This window comes from Ostrea edulis, chromosome 1 (genome assembly GCF_947568905.1).
Source record: "Ostrea edulis chromosome 1, xbOstEdul1.1, whole genome shotgun sequence".
Taxonomy (NCBI): Eukaryota; Metazoa; Mollusca; class Bivalvia; order Ostreida; family Ostreidae; genus Ostrea; species Ostrea edulis.
In genome coordinates, this window is record NC_079164.1 from 92,906,725 (window position 1) to 92,925,532 (window position 18,808).

Consider the following 18,808-nt stretch of genomic DNA (forward strand, 5'->3'; position numbering starts at 1 on the left):
GAGAGAGAGAGAGAGAGAGAGAGAGAGAGAGAATGACTATAGAGTTATTAAAATCCTAGGCGATGGAAATTGTTTATACAATTGTCCGTCAACATTTCTATCAGGTGATGATAATTCATATTATCTTTTATATAGTTTGTATCTGTAATATTACATTTTATTTTTTAAAGAAAATGAATTACTGGGAGTAAATCGGAATGCATTTTAAAACAGGATTCGTTTGAAAATCAAGAGTGACAGATCTACGTCTGATAATTATACAATAACATTAATCCAAATTTGAATTTAGAAATACAAATTGATAGCATTCCTGTTAAGTTGTCGTTTAACTATGTTAATGTACGTTATAACAACTCTCATTTCAGTGACAGATTTAAGGATGGGGAGGGGTGCAGTCGGCGCCCCCCCCCCTAAAATTTTCAAATTTAAGGTAAATCGTGGTATCTTGTTCACACAAATGTACTAAACGATAAAAGAAGCAATAATTTCTTCCACTCCCAGAGAAATGAATGACAAAATCTTTTTGATTTCTTGAATTACTTCACTGGGAGAACTTAATTTTTTCCAAAAAAACCCTTAAAATTTGTGTCATTTTACTAATTTCACCTTATTAAGAATGATAGAAAATAGTAAAAATGACTTAAATAGGAGACATAGTTTAATCCCTATAAAATCAGTAAAATCCAGGAGCTTCTGGGAGCCTCAAGGCCGCCCCCAAACCCCCTGCCTCATAAAGTGGCGCCCCCGTAACCGCAATTCCTGGATTCGCCCCTGCATTTCCTCTTCCCCCTCCCCCGTTGAAAATTTTTCTAGATCCGCGCCTGGATGAAAGCTTCCTGATATTTTGCAATTTCAAGTTTGTAAAAATTATGGCCCCGAGGGTAGGATGGAACCACAATAGGGATCAAAGTTTTACACACGAGTATTAAGGGAAAATCTTTTTTAAATCTTATTTTCAAAAACCACAGAGCCAGAAAAATGGAAATTTACATGAAAGCTTCCTGACAGAGTAAATCCAAGTTTGTGCAATTAATTTGATGTTGTTAGATACGAATATGTTCCCATCATCAATTTCTAGTTTGGGGATCAATTTACTTGGAAAATTTCTAGTTTTCAGAGAACAAAAATAATGTGTTTATTTCTTCCCCCTCTTCTACCCATTTGGCTCTACTTTTTATGCATATATGGATCACCAAATTAACATAAACTCAAACAATTGAAGATATTTTCAATTATTTGAAGATATCATCAATTCATTTGATGCGCGCAACAATTTAATTAAAGATTTAATGGAATTAATTATCTCTTCAAATGAATTGATGATATCAACAATTGATTTGATGCGCGCTACAATTCAATTGAAGAGAGCAATAATTGATATAATGCTCGCATTAAATCAATTGATGAGAGCGATAATTGAATTGATGCGCGCATTAATTCATTTGATGAGAGCAATGATTGATCTAAGGAGCGCATTAATTCAATTATTGCTCTCTTCAATTGATATCTTTAATTCATTTGAAGAGAGCAATAATTCGTTTAGAGAGAGCAACTATATAATTAAAGATATCTTCAATTCAACATATCCACAACTGAACTAATGATCTCTTTAATTGAATTGTTGCTCTCTTTAAAATAAATGATGTGCGCATTAATTCCTTATACAAAAGCATTGTAAATAATTAAATATATCTTCAATTGAATTAAAGAGATCATTAAATTATTTATACCGAGCTCTAAATTAATTATTGCGAGCAATATTTCTACAAAATTGATGCTCTCATCAATTGAATTGAAGAGAGCAATAATTGAATTAATGCGCGCATCAAATCTATTATTGCTCTCATTAATTCAATGGATGCTCTCATCAACTGAATTGAAGAGAGCAATAATTGAATTAATGCGCTCATTAAATCAAATTGATGCGCGTATTATTTCGATTGATGAGAGCAATAATTGAATTGAAGCGTGCATTAATTCATTTGATGAGAGCAATAATTGATTTAATGTGCGCATCAATTGAATTAATGAGAACAATTATTGATTTAATGCGCGCATAATAAAATATCTTCAATTATTTGAGTTTATGTTAATTTGGCGCCCCATATTTATATACTGTCTTTGTAATATATGTTTTCTTAATTATTTTTGTTTTTTCTAAATTGGCCAAATTGCTTACGCCTATGTAGTACATCGTATGGAGGGTACAGGAAAATCAGATGAGTTACAGAACCATATATTGAATAGAAGAAAAATATTTGTAAGAACCCCATATGGATGTCTGATATCACACAACAACGCTGCCGTCTATCGTGCGTCTGAACTAAGAAATTTACTCGGGTTCGGCATTGTGAAATTAGTCAATAAAGGAAAATATTTTGGAGATCCAACAAACGATAAACGGTAAGAGATCATATAAATTTGTCCGAAAACATTATCCTATGTTATTAGCATTGTAAAAGCTTATGAGAATTTCCATAACTTTAAAGCAGATGGGTGTACATGATATGTTCATTTATATTTCATTATCTTCCGAAGAATACATACATGTACAGGTGTTGTGCGTTTCATTTTTATGATTTTACGTACCAAGCTAGACCTACTGTTTAGATTTCCGTTATGTCCGTAGTATTGAAAAAAATATTTTTGATTTTAGTATAAGCGGACGTACAACCCCACTCAAAATTTTTATTTACGAAGAAGAAGGAATTTTCATCAGTTCTACGGGAGTCAGCACTTATCAATAAAGTGAAAAAAGTGAGAAACGGGCAAACTCGATCACTGGTAACATTCACACCCATTTGTCACTTTTTTCACTTTATTGATAAAATTGCCGACTCCTGTAGTAGTTCATTGTTGATTCATATATTCAGATCTTTATAGTAGATCAAGAGACACCTTTCTTTATCAATTAATATTAGGCATACAAAGAAGTAAACTCTAGTAAAAGTAAGACAGTGCATATAACAACAAATACAGACTCATAGTTCATGAATATGTGTAGCGTAACATGTATACAAAAGGCCATATTTAAAAATTTGTTTGTTTCTCCTCTCCCGACCCTAAATTTCTGAGGAGGTGGGTAAAAATGCAGAATTTTATTTAGTATGAAATCCCTATGACTGATAACAAAGCCCGATACTAAAACGTCATGTAGCACATCATTCCGTTTCCTCATCAAACTCGTTAAGTCGGTTCTTGTGAAAAGTTCTGCTTTGATTGCCATGTTTAGCAATTAGGGGAAGGTGTTGCTATTTCGGACAGTACTCCATGTATTTCAGAAATGCTCATTTTCTAACCACTGAACGTAGACATATTGTACATGTATAATGGTTGATTCGACGAACACTCAGTTTTCATTGGATTTTTTCTGCCAATTATATCACATATAACACTTATATAAAGTCAGGTAGAATGTTGCAGCTACTGACAGTGGTGTTATTTCAGACACATGATATTATAACTTCTCAAATTGATAACTTGGGTTTGTAAACTGTACTATATGTGCAATTCGATCGGTGACAATTTATCTCAAATTTTGACTTTCAGTACTGGTAGTTTAAGGTAGATATGCTGATGAGAAATAGATATCATATATTGACAAAGAAGGTTAAAATTTGATGATGTGATAACTTTCCATAATAATATTGCAGAACCAAGCCAATTTACAATACAAAGTTTGGAATGAAAATTTGCATTTATACATTAATATCTTTGCTTAAAGACATGTCAGAAGAGAGGGCAAAATCTCCAGAGGAGCCAAAAGTAGCAAAGATGGATGAGGGAGCAGATGAGACCCCTCCTCACTTCATGTCCAGTGGGGAGGAGGAGGAACCCGAGCCTGATAAAGGGGAGACTAGGGAACTCATGATTGGAGACCGTGCAGCTGTGGTAGGCCTCCATAACAAGTTTCAATGTGAATACAGATTGGTGAAAAATGGTTTGAAATCGGCAGCCAGTCGTTCTTGACTACTAGTAAATTATATGACATAGATATGAGAGGATAATGAAGAAATAAATTTCTTTTTTTGAAATTACATGAGGTATGACCTGCGATGCTTCATGCCAGCCAACTTCATGAAACATGTTAATGACATCTGTATTATCACAGACTCTATTTTGTGTGCAACTTGATTGATTCTATAAATGAATTCAAGGATGCGGCACTTCAAAGTATTGCGGTGATAAGTCTGATGAGGTAATATTGTAGAAATAAAGTCTTGCATTTAATATGTGATTTACAGTAAATATATTTGTGCTTTTTTTGTGTTCTTCCAAAATAACATCTATCAAAACAAAGACATTCAGAACATGAATTATAACTGAACACTCTGTGTTTGCCATACTCGTGCCTCTTATGTAGAGAATGAATGGTTCAAGTCTTGGATCATATTGACATTAGGGCATAGAAAGTGGTCTTCTACTTTCAATTTCATCAAGGATGCCTAAAATACTAACCAATTCACAACTTTAAAGGATCTTTATTATGTCTTCCCTCTTTTAGGGGAAGACATATTGTTTTGGTACTTTCTTTCAATCTGTCTGTCTGTGTTTCTGTCACAAATTCTTGTGAATGCTTCCTCTCCTTTCTAACTTATTGGATAGACTTGAAACTTTGTACAATGCTTCATTGCCATTTGTAAATGTGCATATTGTTTGGAACACGAGGATCCAATTATTTTCCTAAAAGTTATAGTGAATCTAAGAGGGGTGGAGGACATAAAATAGTTGTGAACGTTTCTCCTTTATGGCTTATTGGATAGCCTTGAAATTTTGTACAAAACTTTATTATCATTTAATGATGTTCACATTGTTCTGACCCAGGAATCTAAAAGGAGTGTTTTTATAACTTTTTTTTCCTTTACAAGGGTATGTTCACTTTCCTACTGGTACTTCAGCATAACAGTCATTATTTTTGTATCATATGTACAACAATGACATTGTTCACATCAATGTTGAATATTTTCTCTATCATTTTCCTCAATGTACATATTGCATTTCATAATGTCTATGTTACTACTCATGCTTTCCACTCCATGCCATGCAGTACATTAAGGGGAGGGAGGGTGTAATTTGGAGCACTTTAAATTTGGAGAGCTAGGGAGACAATTGTTTTTAACAAAAACAAATTATGTATATGTAAATTAGAACAGTTGTAGTTTATGTAGTTGTGGAAAATTTGATGTTACAAATTTAAGAACTACATATATGTATATTTCCAGTTTCAAAAATTCATGTTGAAGAAAAGAATTATTTGTTAGTAATCTTTTTGTGTTAACTTTTACAGGAGATTGATTTAAACCAAAGCAGAATTGCTAAAATAAGTAATTTGGAAGGACTTTCACAATGTGAGGTAAGTTTTCTACACTAAACATTTGCAAGAATTGGTAAAGTTGATATGTATAATATTATATATTTTACCCTCAATATCTCAAACGCTCAGATATCTCAAATATTTCTCTCAGCCCCACCAAGTTCGAGATAATGAGGTTTGACTGTATATATGATTCAACGGCATGGTGATGAAGTGAGGTTATAAGATATTCTCAAAACTTAAAAGGTCATGCAAGTATTTATAGCCAGTATGTATTTGCAGAGTCTATGTTTACGTCAAAATCTGATCAAACGAATTGAAGGGTTAAGTGGAATTCCAACCATGACTGATCTAGACCTCTACGACAACCAGCTCACAAAGATAGAAAATTTGGAAGCTTTAGTCAATCTAGAGTAAGTTGTATGTGAAACGTGTAGGTTACCAGTAACATATACAATTATATTGACATTTGCTTTCAGTATTGAATATAGTTTTTACAAATGGGCTATACCAATTTTGTCACAAAAAGTCATACTAATATGCATAATTCTCGAGATCGATAGATTTTGTTTGAGTTGGACAGGTGAGGTTTTTATTTTCCAGTATTAGTTTGAGACTGAGGGAGTTATTCTCTTACTATTCCAACAACAAGGTAATTATTAGTTCCCTACTGATGAAGGAAAAGGGAACTACTAGTTTCCACTCCTTCTGTATATCTGTCACATATTAGTTTTCTGCACTTTATTCTTCAAGATTTGATTTACATATAGAGCGCTGAAACTTAGTATGTGATTGCTAATGTATGTTTGCAGAGTAAGTTTAAGATTTGATCACAGTTGGCTGATTTTATGAGATTTATGGAACATGGTTCTGAATATAATTTTGCAGACTTTTCCACGATGCTTTAATTTAGGAATCTAATATTTGATATGTTGTTATCTGATGATTAGATGCATTATTGTTTTTACTTGGTTCTTATTATTCTTCTGCTTCTACTTTCTTGTGCCTAAAAACGAACGCAGCTGTTCCCTGTAACCTGTTGATGAAAGTATTAGACATTCAAGAATGTTATAGGCCAGTGTATCTAGTTGTGAAGAAATGTTTTTGTTTTCAGATTGAAGGGGTTAGGTACATTTTGGGGGGATCAAATGGGGGTGGGTTCTAGCATAGAAGTCTACGGGGAAAAAAATTAATTCCAAAATTCAACAGATACATGTATAACTTGACAAATAAGATAGAGTCCTGGGGTCTTTGGATATGAGAAGAGAATGACAGGGCCTACAAACTAGTATCAAGGTCAAGGGACTCCAGTGGCCTTGACTTCTGATCATGGACATAAAAACTGGTATAACTTTAAAATGAGACTAATGGAAACAACATGGAATCTTCAGAAATGATAAAAGGATGATAGGCCCTACAATCTAGTATCAAGGTCAAGTGATTCCAGTGACCTTGACCCCTGACCTTGGAACTTAAAATTGGTATTACTTGAGATCCAGTCCTGATAGAGACATGGTTTCTTCAGAAATGATGAAAGGATGATGGGATCTACAAATTATTATCAATAGTATCAAGACTTTAGTGACCTTGGCCTCTGACCTTGAACATGAAACTGTTTAACTTTACCACTTGAATTGATAGAAACATGGGATCTTCAGAAATGATAAGAGAATATACAGACTAGTATCAAGGTCACATGACTTGTGACCTTTACCTTTGAACTTGATCATAAAAACTCATATTACTTTAGAGCCAGAACCGAAAGAGATATGAAATCTTCAGAAATGATAAAAGGATGTTGTGACATGCAAACTAGTATCTCTATTAACCTTGAACTTTGATCTTGATAATAAAAACTTGTATTACTTTAGAACCAGGACCAATAGAGACATGGAATCCTGAGAAATGATAAAAGGATGTTGTGACTTACAAATTCGTATCAAGGTCAAGTGACTCCAATGACCTTTACCTCTTACATTGAACATAAAAACTGTTATAATATCAGATCCAGGTCTGATAGGGACCTGGGATCTTCAGAAATGATATGATGGGTCTCACATACTATTATCAAGGTCAAGTGACTCCAGTGACCTTGTTCTTTGACCTTCATCATAAAAACTTGTTTAACTTCAGAAATGGGACTGATAGAAATATAGGGTCTTCAGAAATAATGAGAGGATGTTGCAACCTACAAACTAGGATTAAGGTCAAGGAATGCCAATTTTGCTAAAGGAAACAAAGAGAATTTTTTGAAAAATTTCAAAATCAAGGTCTTTGTGATCTAAATCTTTTAAATAAACTTAAAATTGGCTTGGCTTTTTTGCAAGGGAGTTATTAATGTGGGGGAAAATAATAGTTCTCAGAGAATACCTACTTTTGTACAGCCAGTACTTTGTTTTGGAGACTTTTTAATCGGCAGATTATAATCATATCTTGCTGTGACAAAAATTGTAAGACTTAGATTCATGTTTGATTGAACTTCTCTGAATTTTTATACTCTGTCTAGTTTTATGTATATTTTTATTATTGCATGAGATCCATATCAGTAACTGAAAAAAATATAAAGTATATTTCATTGATCTTTTTTTTTTATGATTATACATAAACTGTTGACATGAATATTATGCAAACGACTTAACTTGGGTTTGGTAGGGGACATGTGGTGCCATGCATAGTTACAGAATTCTTGTTAATATTCTCATGATGTCAGAGTATAAACTGTAGAATAAACTCTTTGACATAAGAATTATTATATTTTGACGCCAAAGGGTGTACAGAAAATTAATACCCCTGGATTGTGGTAGAATTAAGAAATGTCTTGGTTATTTGTGTTATGGGGTAATTTGTGTAACCAACAAAGCCGATTATGTTTTGTACACAGAATATACCACATGTTTTCATTGTTTATATATCTCCCATATTACAAATAATCTAATCAATTTTTCCTTATATGGTATTCATATTTGATAAAATAAAGACAGGGATAGATTTTTATGCTCTGAATAAAATTCCACACAAAGCAAACCCTTGTAGTACATAAGTGTGAGTCCCTTTTTGAAAATATATTCTAAAAATGTCTTTCAATTTTTGAAAGTATATAAGATGATAAACCTTGAGCCTTTTTACTAAATGTTAGATTTTGTGTCATTTGTCAAAATAGGTGGTTACAAACAGGTTTCTCCCGAGGAAATCAAATGAAAACTGTGATATAAGATTGGGCTCTAGCATACTTTGTATGTATTGTATCAGTACTGTAGATTCCTAAATATATGCGAGGAATTTATCATGTAATTTCGTGAGAGGCATCACTCGTGACATAAAATTACTCGGTTTGAATTTTTTGTTGCTAAAATACATGTACGAAATCTTGATTAACAAATGACACGTGAATTCATGTTTGCGTGAATTGACATATACGAGTCATTTCATCAAATTAAGTACTCGTGTAAAATAAGGAATCCACAGTATTGAATTATTTATTTGTAAGTGTAAGAAATATGTAAAATGTGAAACCGGAATGTATCCTTTAATTTTTCAGAGTGCTGGATTTGTCCTTTAACAGAATACCGAAAGTTGAGGGCTTACAAACGCTGACAAAACTCCGAAGACTATTCCTCATCCACAACAAAATCCAGAAAATGGAGAATGTGGACCATCTGGTCCAGTTAGAAATGTTGGAGCTTGGATCCAATAAAATAAGGGTATGTGACACAGAATCACTATTTTAATGAACAGTTATCTCACTAGGTGAGGAAACTTTCCTTTTAGACATTTTTTTAACCACTCTTTAATTGTGGGGCATCATTATCACAAAAGCATATAATATGAAAATTATGACACAGCATTTTTCATATAATATGATCATACATCAGCCCAAGGTCACTTTATATCAGTCTTCAAGTGTGATGATTATTGGGGCTTACATAAAGAGACTTTTGGCTGAAATAGGATGCAATATAAAAATTGCTATACAATAATTGGTATTTCTCACATTATCACCAGTGTGAGATGGACTTTATCCATGTGAGACAGCCATGTGAGATTTTTCTGTCTCGTACTGCTGCGACATCATTTGATTGTGATTTCATATGTTTTCTATGATTTATGTTTCATGGTGAAGTAAAATATTTTGTATTGTTTTCTTTAAATTTCATTTTGATATACATGTAACTTTCTGGCGGACAACATTTGATTTTTTAGTTTACATTTACAGTGTAAACTATTTTGGGTATGCTCATTTTGACTAGTATTTTGCATTGAAGTTCAAATGAGGATTTTGATAATTTTGAATTTTCTCGAAGCTTTTGAATTTATGCACTAAACTGTGGGTAAAATGTGATAAAAATAATCCTTCATTATATACTTGTGTGGGATAGGGAAATATTCCACCTCTGGAACAAGATTCGCAGTCCAGGACAGTAGTTGATATTCCCATCTAAAGAAATGTATGTGATGCATATTTCAGGCAATAGATGGTATCTCCACCTTGACAAATCTCACTCAACTTTTTGTTGGAAAGAACAAAATTACCCGCATCCAGGGACTGGACACGTTAGTCCACCTTCGTTGTCTCAGTATACAGGTGTGTCCCGCTCTAATGATAGTCTAGCTTATAGTGGTAAAACTTTTCTGTATGTACACATGATCATGGCAAGTTCACAATGCTATTCTTGTTTGTACATGACAGAGTAACAGAATAAGGAAAATAGAGGGTCTAGACAAGTTGGTGAACTTAGAAGAATTCTATGCAAGTAACAATGGAATCCAAAAGGTTGAAGGATTAGAAAACAATGTGAGTACATGTTTGTTACACATTGATATTAATAAATTCAGTAGCTTCAGATTGTAAGGTTTGAAGATTGATTCTATAAACACTGATTCCTCTGGATCATTCACGCAAACAAGCACTAGACACATTTGAATAACCAGCATGATTATGATATTGACTTTGTGGCAAATCACTCTGATTGCAAAAAAACCCAGAAAGGGTTTGGGGCATTTCAGGTCTTGTTAACTTCAGTACACCGATAGTAAAACTGTTCCTCTAATAAACTGTTCTGTTCTTCATCATTTATTACAAAGTATGGATTACATACTTATATGTTCTCATTATAAAGAAGCAATCCTAACTGTGTTCTACAATGATTCTAACACAGGTAAAGCAGTACAGGTATTGCTCTTTTATTAATTAACATAAATGTTGTCTTTGATGATGAAATGGCATTTTCTTTCATATTTTAGGGAAAACTCACAACCCTTGATTTAGCTTCCAATTTCATTCCAAAGATCGAAAATGTGAGCCACTTGACAGAAATGGAAGAATTTTGGGTGAGTGTACATTTTTTTGTCTATTCCTCCATATTTAACCAATATTATCCAGAGTTCATCATGTGTCATTAATTATAGCTGCAGATCTGTAGCTCTCTGGGAAAATATTGGGACAGACCAGAGACTCTAGTCTGTCCCAGAAAGCTACAGATCTGCAGAGACTCTAGTATGCCCTAGAGAGCTACAGATCTGCAGAGACTATAATCTGTCCCAATATTTTCCCAGAGCGCTGCAGAGACTCTGGTCTGTCCCAGAGAGCTACAGATCTGCAGAGACTCTAGTCTGTCTCAGAGAGCTACAGATCTGCAGAGACTCTAATCTGTCTCAGAGAGCTACAGATCTGCAGAGACTCTGGTCTGTCCCATTATTTTCCCAGTGAGCTAAAGATCTGCAGCTACATTAATTCGGTCCTCTATACTGCCTTGTAATGTTAGCTTGTTTTATGTCGCTTCGAGAATTGTTCACTCATATTGAGACATAACCAATTGTAGGTGAAGTGCCACAAATTAAGGTGGCTCATTACACCTTGAAAGAGTTTCTGAAATCAGTATGAAAAGATTGAATTACCAAAGATATGATGATATGTAAGAAGTACATATGCCGAAAAAGCAGAAAACATGCAATTTTGGATAAAAACTATGATTTAAAAAAATTATTTCAATAAATATGAACAAAAGACCCCTACAAAAGTCTTGGTGTAATGAGCTAATACCTCAAGATCTATGTATGGTGTAATGAGCTACTACCTTAAGACCTATGTATGGTGTTGAGGGCTGTAGCAGTGAGGATTGTTTATAAATCTTAGTGCTCTTGTGGCGACCCTGGACCACAGACATCATTGGAATTCCTACACATTTCATCCTGTGAGGATCTGGGTTAGAATAGGTCCTCAGTACCCCTTGCTTGTCGTAAGAGACAACTAAATGAGTGAAAAATTCTTGAGCTGGATGTTAAACAATATTCAATCAACATATATATGAGTGAAAAATTCTGGAGCTGGACGTTAAACAATATTCAATCAACGTACACATTTCACAAGTCTCTCTGTTCATTCATTTGTTCAGGACATATCATGTCTCATTAACAAAACATTATCTTATTTCAGTTCAATGATAATCAAGTGTCAAATTGGGATGACCTCAAAGAATTAGAATCCATGAAAAAACTGGCCACAGTGTACCTAGAGAGGAATCCTATTTACTATGACCAAGATAAGAAACCGGATCCAAACTACCGACGGAAGATCAAGCTGGCCCTGCCTCATATCCAACAAATAGATGCAACACTGTGTAAATAGCAGACAACTCGAGCCGAGGACAGGCTTCAGGTATGATAGAACTCCTGTCTTCTCAGTTTTACTTGTATGTTGGTGTGTTATCATGATGATAGTGGTTTATCACATAAAACATCTAAATTATACTCTTAGTATTAAAAGCACTGTTAAATTTAAGAGCATACATTTACAATCTTGCAAACAAATATTCCCAACATGATCATAGTATAATATTTGAAGGCAATTGATTATCTACCCCCCCCCCCCCCCAATGTATAACATTTTTAGCTCACCTGAGGTTTTCTGATATCATTATATCCACTAGTTTCAGTTTTTTGAAGAATGGCAAAGAAAAAAAAATCTGTACAAAAAATGTTGTAATTTTTTAAAATTATTATCAAATGCTGACTCCAATGTACTAATCAAATTGTGTAGTCTGATATCTAGAATATATGACTAAGTCTGTCCTCCATAATTCATTTCAATCACATAAACTTACTCTGTTCTTTTCACGTGTACCTTGTATATTGTCTTTATTTGTATATGTTGTCTTTATTTGTATTTATTGTATATATTGTCTTTATTTGTATTTATTGTATCTATTGTCTCTATTTGTATTTATTGTATCTATTTGTATTTATTTGTCTTTATTTGTATATATTGTCTTTATTTGTATTTATTGTATCTATTGTCTTTACTTGTATTTATTGTATCTATTGTCTTTACTTGTATTTATTGTATCTATTGTCTTTATTTGTATTTATTGTATATATTGTCTTTACTTGTATTTATTTGTATCTATTTGTATTTATTTGTATTTATTGTATCTATTGTCTTTACTTGTATTTATTGTATATATTGTCTTTATTTGTATCTATTGTCTTTATTTGTATTTATTGTATCTATTGTCTTTATTTGTATTTATTGTATCTATTGTCTTTATTTGTATTTATTGTATCTATTGTCTTTATTTGTATTTATTGTATCTATAGTCTTTATTTGTATCTATTGTATCTATTGTCTTTATTTGTATTTATTGTATCTATTGTCTTTATTTGTATTTATTGTATCTATTGTCTTTATTTGTATTTATTGTATCTATTGTCTTTATTTGTATTTATTGTATCTATTGTCTTTATTTGTATTTATTGTATATATTGTCTTTATTTGTATTTATTGTATATATTGTCTTTACTTGTATTTATTGTATCTATTGTCTTTACTTGTATTTATTTGTATATATTGTCTTTATTTGTATTTATTGTATCTATTGTATTTATTTGTATTTATTGTATCTATTGTCTTTACTTGTATTTATTGTATATATTGTCTTTATTTGTATCTATTGTCTTTACTTGTATTTATTGTATCTATTGTCTTTATTTGTATTTATTGTATCTATTGTCTTTATTTGTATTTATTTGTATATGTTGTCTTTATTTGTATATATTGTCTTTATTTGTATTTATTGTATCTATTGTCTTTATTTGTATTTATTGTATCTATTGTATTTATTTGTATTTATTGTATCTATTGTCTTTATTTGTATTTATTGTATATATTGTCTTTACTTGTCTTTATTTGTATCTATTGTCTTTATTTGTATTTATTGTATATATTGTCTTTATTTGTATCTATTGTCTTTATTTGTATTTATTGTATCTATTGTCTTTATTTGTATTTATTGTATATATTGTCTTTATTTGTATATGTTGTCTTTATTTGTATTTATTGTATATATTGTCTTTATTTGTATTTATTGTATCTATTGTCTTTATTTGTATTTATTGTATCTATTGTATTTATTTGTATTTATTGTATATATTGTCTTTATTTGTATATATTGTATCTATTGTCTTTATTTGTATTTATTGTATATATTGTCTTTATTTGTATATGTTGTCTTTATTTGTATTTATTGTATATATTGTCTTTATTTGTATTTATTGTATATATTGTCTTTATTTGTATTTATTGTATCTATTGTCTTTATTTGTATTTATTGTATCTATTGTATTTATTTGTATTTATTGTATCTATTGTCTTTATTTGTATTTATTGTATATATTGTCTTTACTTGTCTTTATTTGTATCTATTGTCTTTATTTGTATTTATTGTATATATTGTCTTTATTTGTATCTATTGTCTTTATTTGTATTTATTGTATCTATTGTCTTTATTTGTATTTATTGTATATATTGTCTTTATTTGTATATGTTGTCTTTATTTGTATTTATTGTATATATTGTCTTTATTTGTATTTATTGTATCTATTGTCTTTACTTGTATTTATTGTATATATTTGTATTTATTTGTCTTTATTTGTATATATTGTCTTTATTTGTATTTATTGTATCTATTGTCTTTACTTGTATTTATTTGTATATATTGTCTTTATTTGTATTTATTGTATCTATTGTCTTTATTGTATCTATTGTCTTTATTTGTATATGTTGTCTTTATTTGTATTTATTGTATATATTGTCTTTACTTGTATTTATTGTATATATTGTCTTTATTTGTATTTATTGTATCTATTGTCTTTACTTGTATTTATTGTATCTATTGTATTTATTTGTATTTATTGTATCTATTGTCTTTATTTGTATTTATTGTATCTATTGTCTTTACTTGTATTTATTTGTATATGTTGTCTTTATTTGTATTTATTGTATATATTGTCTTTATTTGTATTTATTGTATATATTGTCTTTACTTGTATTTATTGTATCTATTGTCTTTACTTGTATTTATTTGTATATGTTGTCTTTATTTGTATTTATTGTATATGTTGTCTTTATTTGTATTTATTGTATCTATTGTCTTTATTTGTATATGTTGTCTTTATTTGTATTTATTGTATATGTTGTCTTTATTTGTATTTATTGTATCTATTGTCTTTATTTGTATATGTTGTCTTTATTTGTATTTATTGTATATATTGTCTTTATTTGTATTTATTGTATATATTGTCTTTATTTGTATTTATTGTCTTTATTTGTATTTATTGTCTTTATTTGTATTTATTGTATATAGAACCTCATGTACCATAAAGTGGTGTGAGAGAATAAACTGAACTTGATCTCTTGTTGTCCAGCAACCACATCTGTCTGTCCATAAACTTTTAACATTTCGGACTTCTTCTCCAGAATCACATGGCTCATTTCAGCCAAACTGCCAACAAAACATGGTGGGTAAAGAGGATCCAAGTTTGTTAAAAGAAAGTGACGCACCCTTTTTGAAGTAGGGATAATTAAAAATCAGTAAAAATTTTGTGGCATCTTTTAAAAACCTTCTCAGGAACCAATGGACCAATTTAAATCAAACTTAGCAAAGATTATCCTTAGATAAAGGGGATTCAAATTTGTTTAAATGATGGCCCCTGGGGGAAGGGTGGGGACACATTAGGGGATCAAAGTATTACATGGGAATATATGTAGGAAAAATATCTTCTTAAGAATAGCAGGGCCATGATTAGTCATATTAATATGCAAGTATTCCAGGGGTAGGTTGGGGGTCACAATAGGGGATGAAAGTTTTACATACAAATATATAGGGGAAATCTTTAAAAATCTTCTTCTCAAGAACCATTGGGCCAAAGAAGTTGACATTTACATGAAAGCTCTCTTACATAGTGCAGATTCAAGTTTGTAAAAATCATGGCATCCAGAGGTAGGTTGGGGCCACAATAGGGACTACGGTTTTATATGCAAATATATATGGAAAGTCTTCAGATATGGGCCAAGGTGACTCAGGTGAGCGATGTGGCCCATGGGCCTCTTGTTCTAGTTTGATTTATAAAATTCTTTTAAAGATGAACAACTTCTAGTGCACTCTGTTTATTATAAACCTGTTACTCTTCAAACAGATTCCATCCTGTGATGTAGGGGGAGGTATTCCTTAGTGAGGTGGACAAATTACCAGACCAGGAGTACCGTAACAGACAGCAGTGCATAATTCTCAGAGATCCTAGTGTTGTACATATTTAAACTCTTATTTTCCATTTATGAAATTTTTATTGCTGATAAATATGTTTAAAGAATTTTACAGTTGTTCAGAATCCTTTCTTATGATGCATCGCAATATTTTATTTCCATGATTTTGTCAGGTTTATCAGCAAGATGCAACTTTTACAAATGGGCAATTTTTGGTCTCTACAGATGTATACAAAATTATTAGAGAGGTACTTGTTTCTTTCCTAATGCACTATTGAAAATATACCAAACGTCCTCATAAATAACAAAGAATTGTCAGAAAACTTAGCTTGCCAGGAAGCATGCATCCATTTCTGCAATTTTTGTAATTAGAAAAATGTGTGATGACAAGCACTTTTTATGCTCTTGAAAAATATTGGGGGAGCATATAGTCACGGACATGTCTGTTTGAGTCCATATCTTCTAAACCTTTCATCAGAAATTGATATAATTGATCACAGTAATTGATCTCAAATATTCCTTGAGACAGGGGCTTTTGGACCAAGGTCATTTTGGAAAGGTCAAGGTCACTCAACATATACCTAGTATATGAAAAAGAAACATTCATTTTGCACAATATTTCAACAGTTATTGATCAGTGTGTGAGCCATTCGTCATATGAAGTAATTTATTGGTTAGATGCATATCGGGACACATCCATCAGTTTTACTGATATTCTTGTCTTTATAAAATACTGTTCCTTGTGTCTTGATGCATCTCTTCCCATGAATTTTTTTTCAAATTCTCTTAATATCAAATCAATGCTGTAACTTACTTATTCTTCTTCACTCCATGTGGAGCATAGGGCCACAACCACACCTCTCCAACGTACTCTGTTTTGGGCTGCATTTTTTAGTTTGGCCCAAGTAAAATCTGCCTCTCTGGCCTCTGCTGTTACTGAGGAATATTATTTGAAGGATTATCATTTTCTGCAAGTGTCAGAAAATCATTTTGTGAGTTAAAAGTCCTAAACACAAGGATTTTAGAGATCTCCAGTTTCACGAATAAAATGGAGTTTGGTTCTGTTAAGGGTCATCTACCAGTATATTAAGCCGGAATCCGACTTCATGAAGCATAAGTCAGCTGTTTAAACAGAGAGGAAAAACCTAATCATGGAGACATTCACCCCTCCTTCAAAGGAAAGCAGGTGCTACTTGAATTTCTGATCATCAGTCTTTGGTAAAATCAGTTTTTGTAGAGCATGGCTAAGCCTACACTGTTGAGGATTTGGCACAAAACAGCTCAGTGCTACCATCCATATTTTTATCCACCCCATTAGAGAAGGGCTGTATAGGTGGGAATTTCAGGAAGATGGATAGTTAGTGATTTTCCTCATAATTTTGGTGATCCCGAGACCCTTGCTAATACTAGTACCAGGAAATGCTAAAATTTGATCCTCACCGTAATTGCTGCAGTATTCCTTTTGACCTGTTGGTTGATTGTCTGATAACTAGAGAACCCTTTTTTGCAGGTCTGGCGTTCATATAGTCTGTACTAAGCGCTGTGTTTATTGTCCCCTGCCGCAACGCAGGTGAATGAATTTGTGACATAGAAATACCTGTGTCCATGCGTCTGTGTTACCGTCTGTCCGTCCCACTTCACTTTGTGGACGCAAATCCTCAGAAACTGCTCAACGGATTTTGTTCATGTTTTGTAGGATTGTTATAGTCACCATGTGTAGGAAAAGGTGTACCCATCTGTCGAGCAAAATGAAATTAATATATACACTGTTTTGTGTGTCAATAGAAGATGAAAAATGTATTTAAATATGAATTTGCTTGACGCATGGGCTGTAGGTTTTCTGAATGGAAAACCCCCCTGAATTTATCATTGATTTTGGCATTTTTGCAATTTAATGCCAACTTCATGCTCCTTTCATATAACAACAAGATGTGTTTGTGAAACACAAACGCCCCCGATAATGGCCAATCCCGAAGATGGCCAAGGTCACAAGGGCAAATATCTTGGTACCAGTAGAAAGATCTTGTCAAAAGAAATGCTCATGTACAATATGAAAGTTCTAATATTTACCATTTACAAGTTATGACCAATGTAAAAAAAATTTAAAGTAGGTCAAATGTCAAGGTCAAAAGGTCCAATACCAATGGAAAGATCTTGTAACAAGGAATACTCATGTGAAATATCAAAGCTCTATCACTTAGTGTTCAAAAGGTATTAGCAAGGTTAAAGTTTTCAAAAAGTAGGTCAAATTCCAAGGTCAAGGGTAAAAAATGTTGTTACCCACGGAAAGTTCTTGTCACAAGGAATACTCATGTGAAATATCAAAGCTCTATCACTTACTGTTCAAAAGGTATTTGCAAGGTTAAAGTTTTCAAAAAGTAGGTCAAACATTAAGGTCAGGGGGTCAAAAATGTTGGTACCCACGGAAAGGTCTTGTCACAAGGAATACTCATGTGAAATATCAAAGCTCTATCTCTTATTTTCAAAAGTTATTAGCAAGGTTAAAGTTTTCAAAAAGTAGGTCAAACTCCAAGGTCAAAGTCACAAATGTTGGTACTCACGGAAAGGTTTTGTCACAAGGAATACTCATGTGAAATATCAAAGCTCTATCACTTACTGTTCAAAAGTTATTAGCAAGGTTAAAGTTTCAGACAGAATAACGGACAGCTTACTGTTCAAAAGTTATTAGCAAGGTTAAAGTTTCAGACAGAATGACGGACAGGACAAAAAACAATATGCCCCCCGATCTCGGGGGGCATAAAAAGCAATTTTTTTTTAGTAAATTAAATGTATTTTGGGTTTGCTTATACATTCCTTATTTGAATGCCAGATTTTGGGACTCCTACTAAATCACCCCTTTTCTGGGCCAGATGACTTTAGAAACTAACTGCTTTTTTATGTGCAGTGCTCTTATAATTATCCACAGGCCTTTTTTTCTTCAGGATAAAACAGTCAAC

At 32.2% G+C, this 18,808-nt stretch overlaps 1 protein-coding gene across 2 annotated transcripts; it reads left to right on the forward strand.

Annotated features, from left to right (window-relative positions):
* The first annotated feature begins 2,313 nt into the window (after positions 1-2,313).
* On the forward strand, positions 2,314-15,961 carry LOC125673776 (protein phosphatase 1 regulatory subunit 7-like). 2 transcript variants are annotated; one of them, XM_056166388.1, is made up of 11 exons: positions 2,353-2,403; positions 3,550-3,609; positions 3,725-3,891; positions 5,288-5,353; positions 5,597-5,727; positions 8,853-9,015; positions 9,780-9,896; positions 10,002-10,106; positions 10,556-10,642; positions 11,748-11,969; positions 15,785-15,961. In XM_056166388.1, the coding sequence occupies exons 3-10, from the start codon at positions 3,727-3,729 to the stop codon at positions 11,937-11,939; spliced, it is 1,026 nt and encodes a 341-aa protein (XP_056022363.1). In that variant the 5' UTR covers positions 2,353-2,403; positions 3,550-3,609; positions 3,725-3,726; the 3' UTR covers positions 11,940-11,969; positions 15,785-15,961. The 2 variants fall into 2 exon arrangements, with proteins under 2 accessions (XP_048766539.1, XP_056022363.1); XM_048910582.2 differs by lacking the exon at positions 3,550-3,609 and having other exon boundaries at positions 2,314-2,403.
* The last annotated feature ends 2,847 nt before the right edge of the window (positions 15,962-18,808 follow it).

Excerpts from the sequence above, each read along its gene's own strand:
- LOC125673776 (XM_048910582.2), top strand. The coding sequence starts at position 3,727 with ATGTCAGAAGAGAGGGCAAAATCTCCAGAGGAGCCAAAAGTAGCAAAG. Across the intron at positions 5,728-8,852 it reads GAAGCTTTAGTCAATCTAGA|AGTGCTGGATTTGTCCTTTA; the intron begins GTAAGTTGTATG and ends TTAATTTTTCAG. Across the intron at positions 10,643-11,747 it reads CAGAAATGGAAGAATTTTGG|TTCAATGATAATCAAGTGTC; the intron begins GTGAGTGTACAT and ends ATCTTATTTCAG.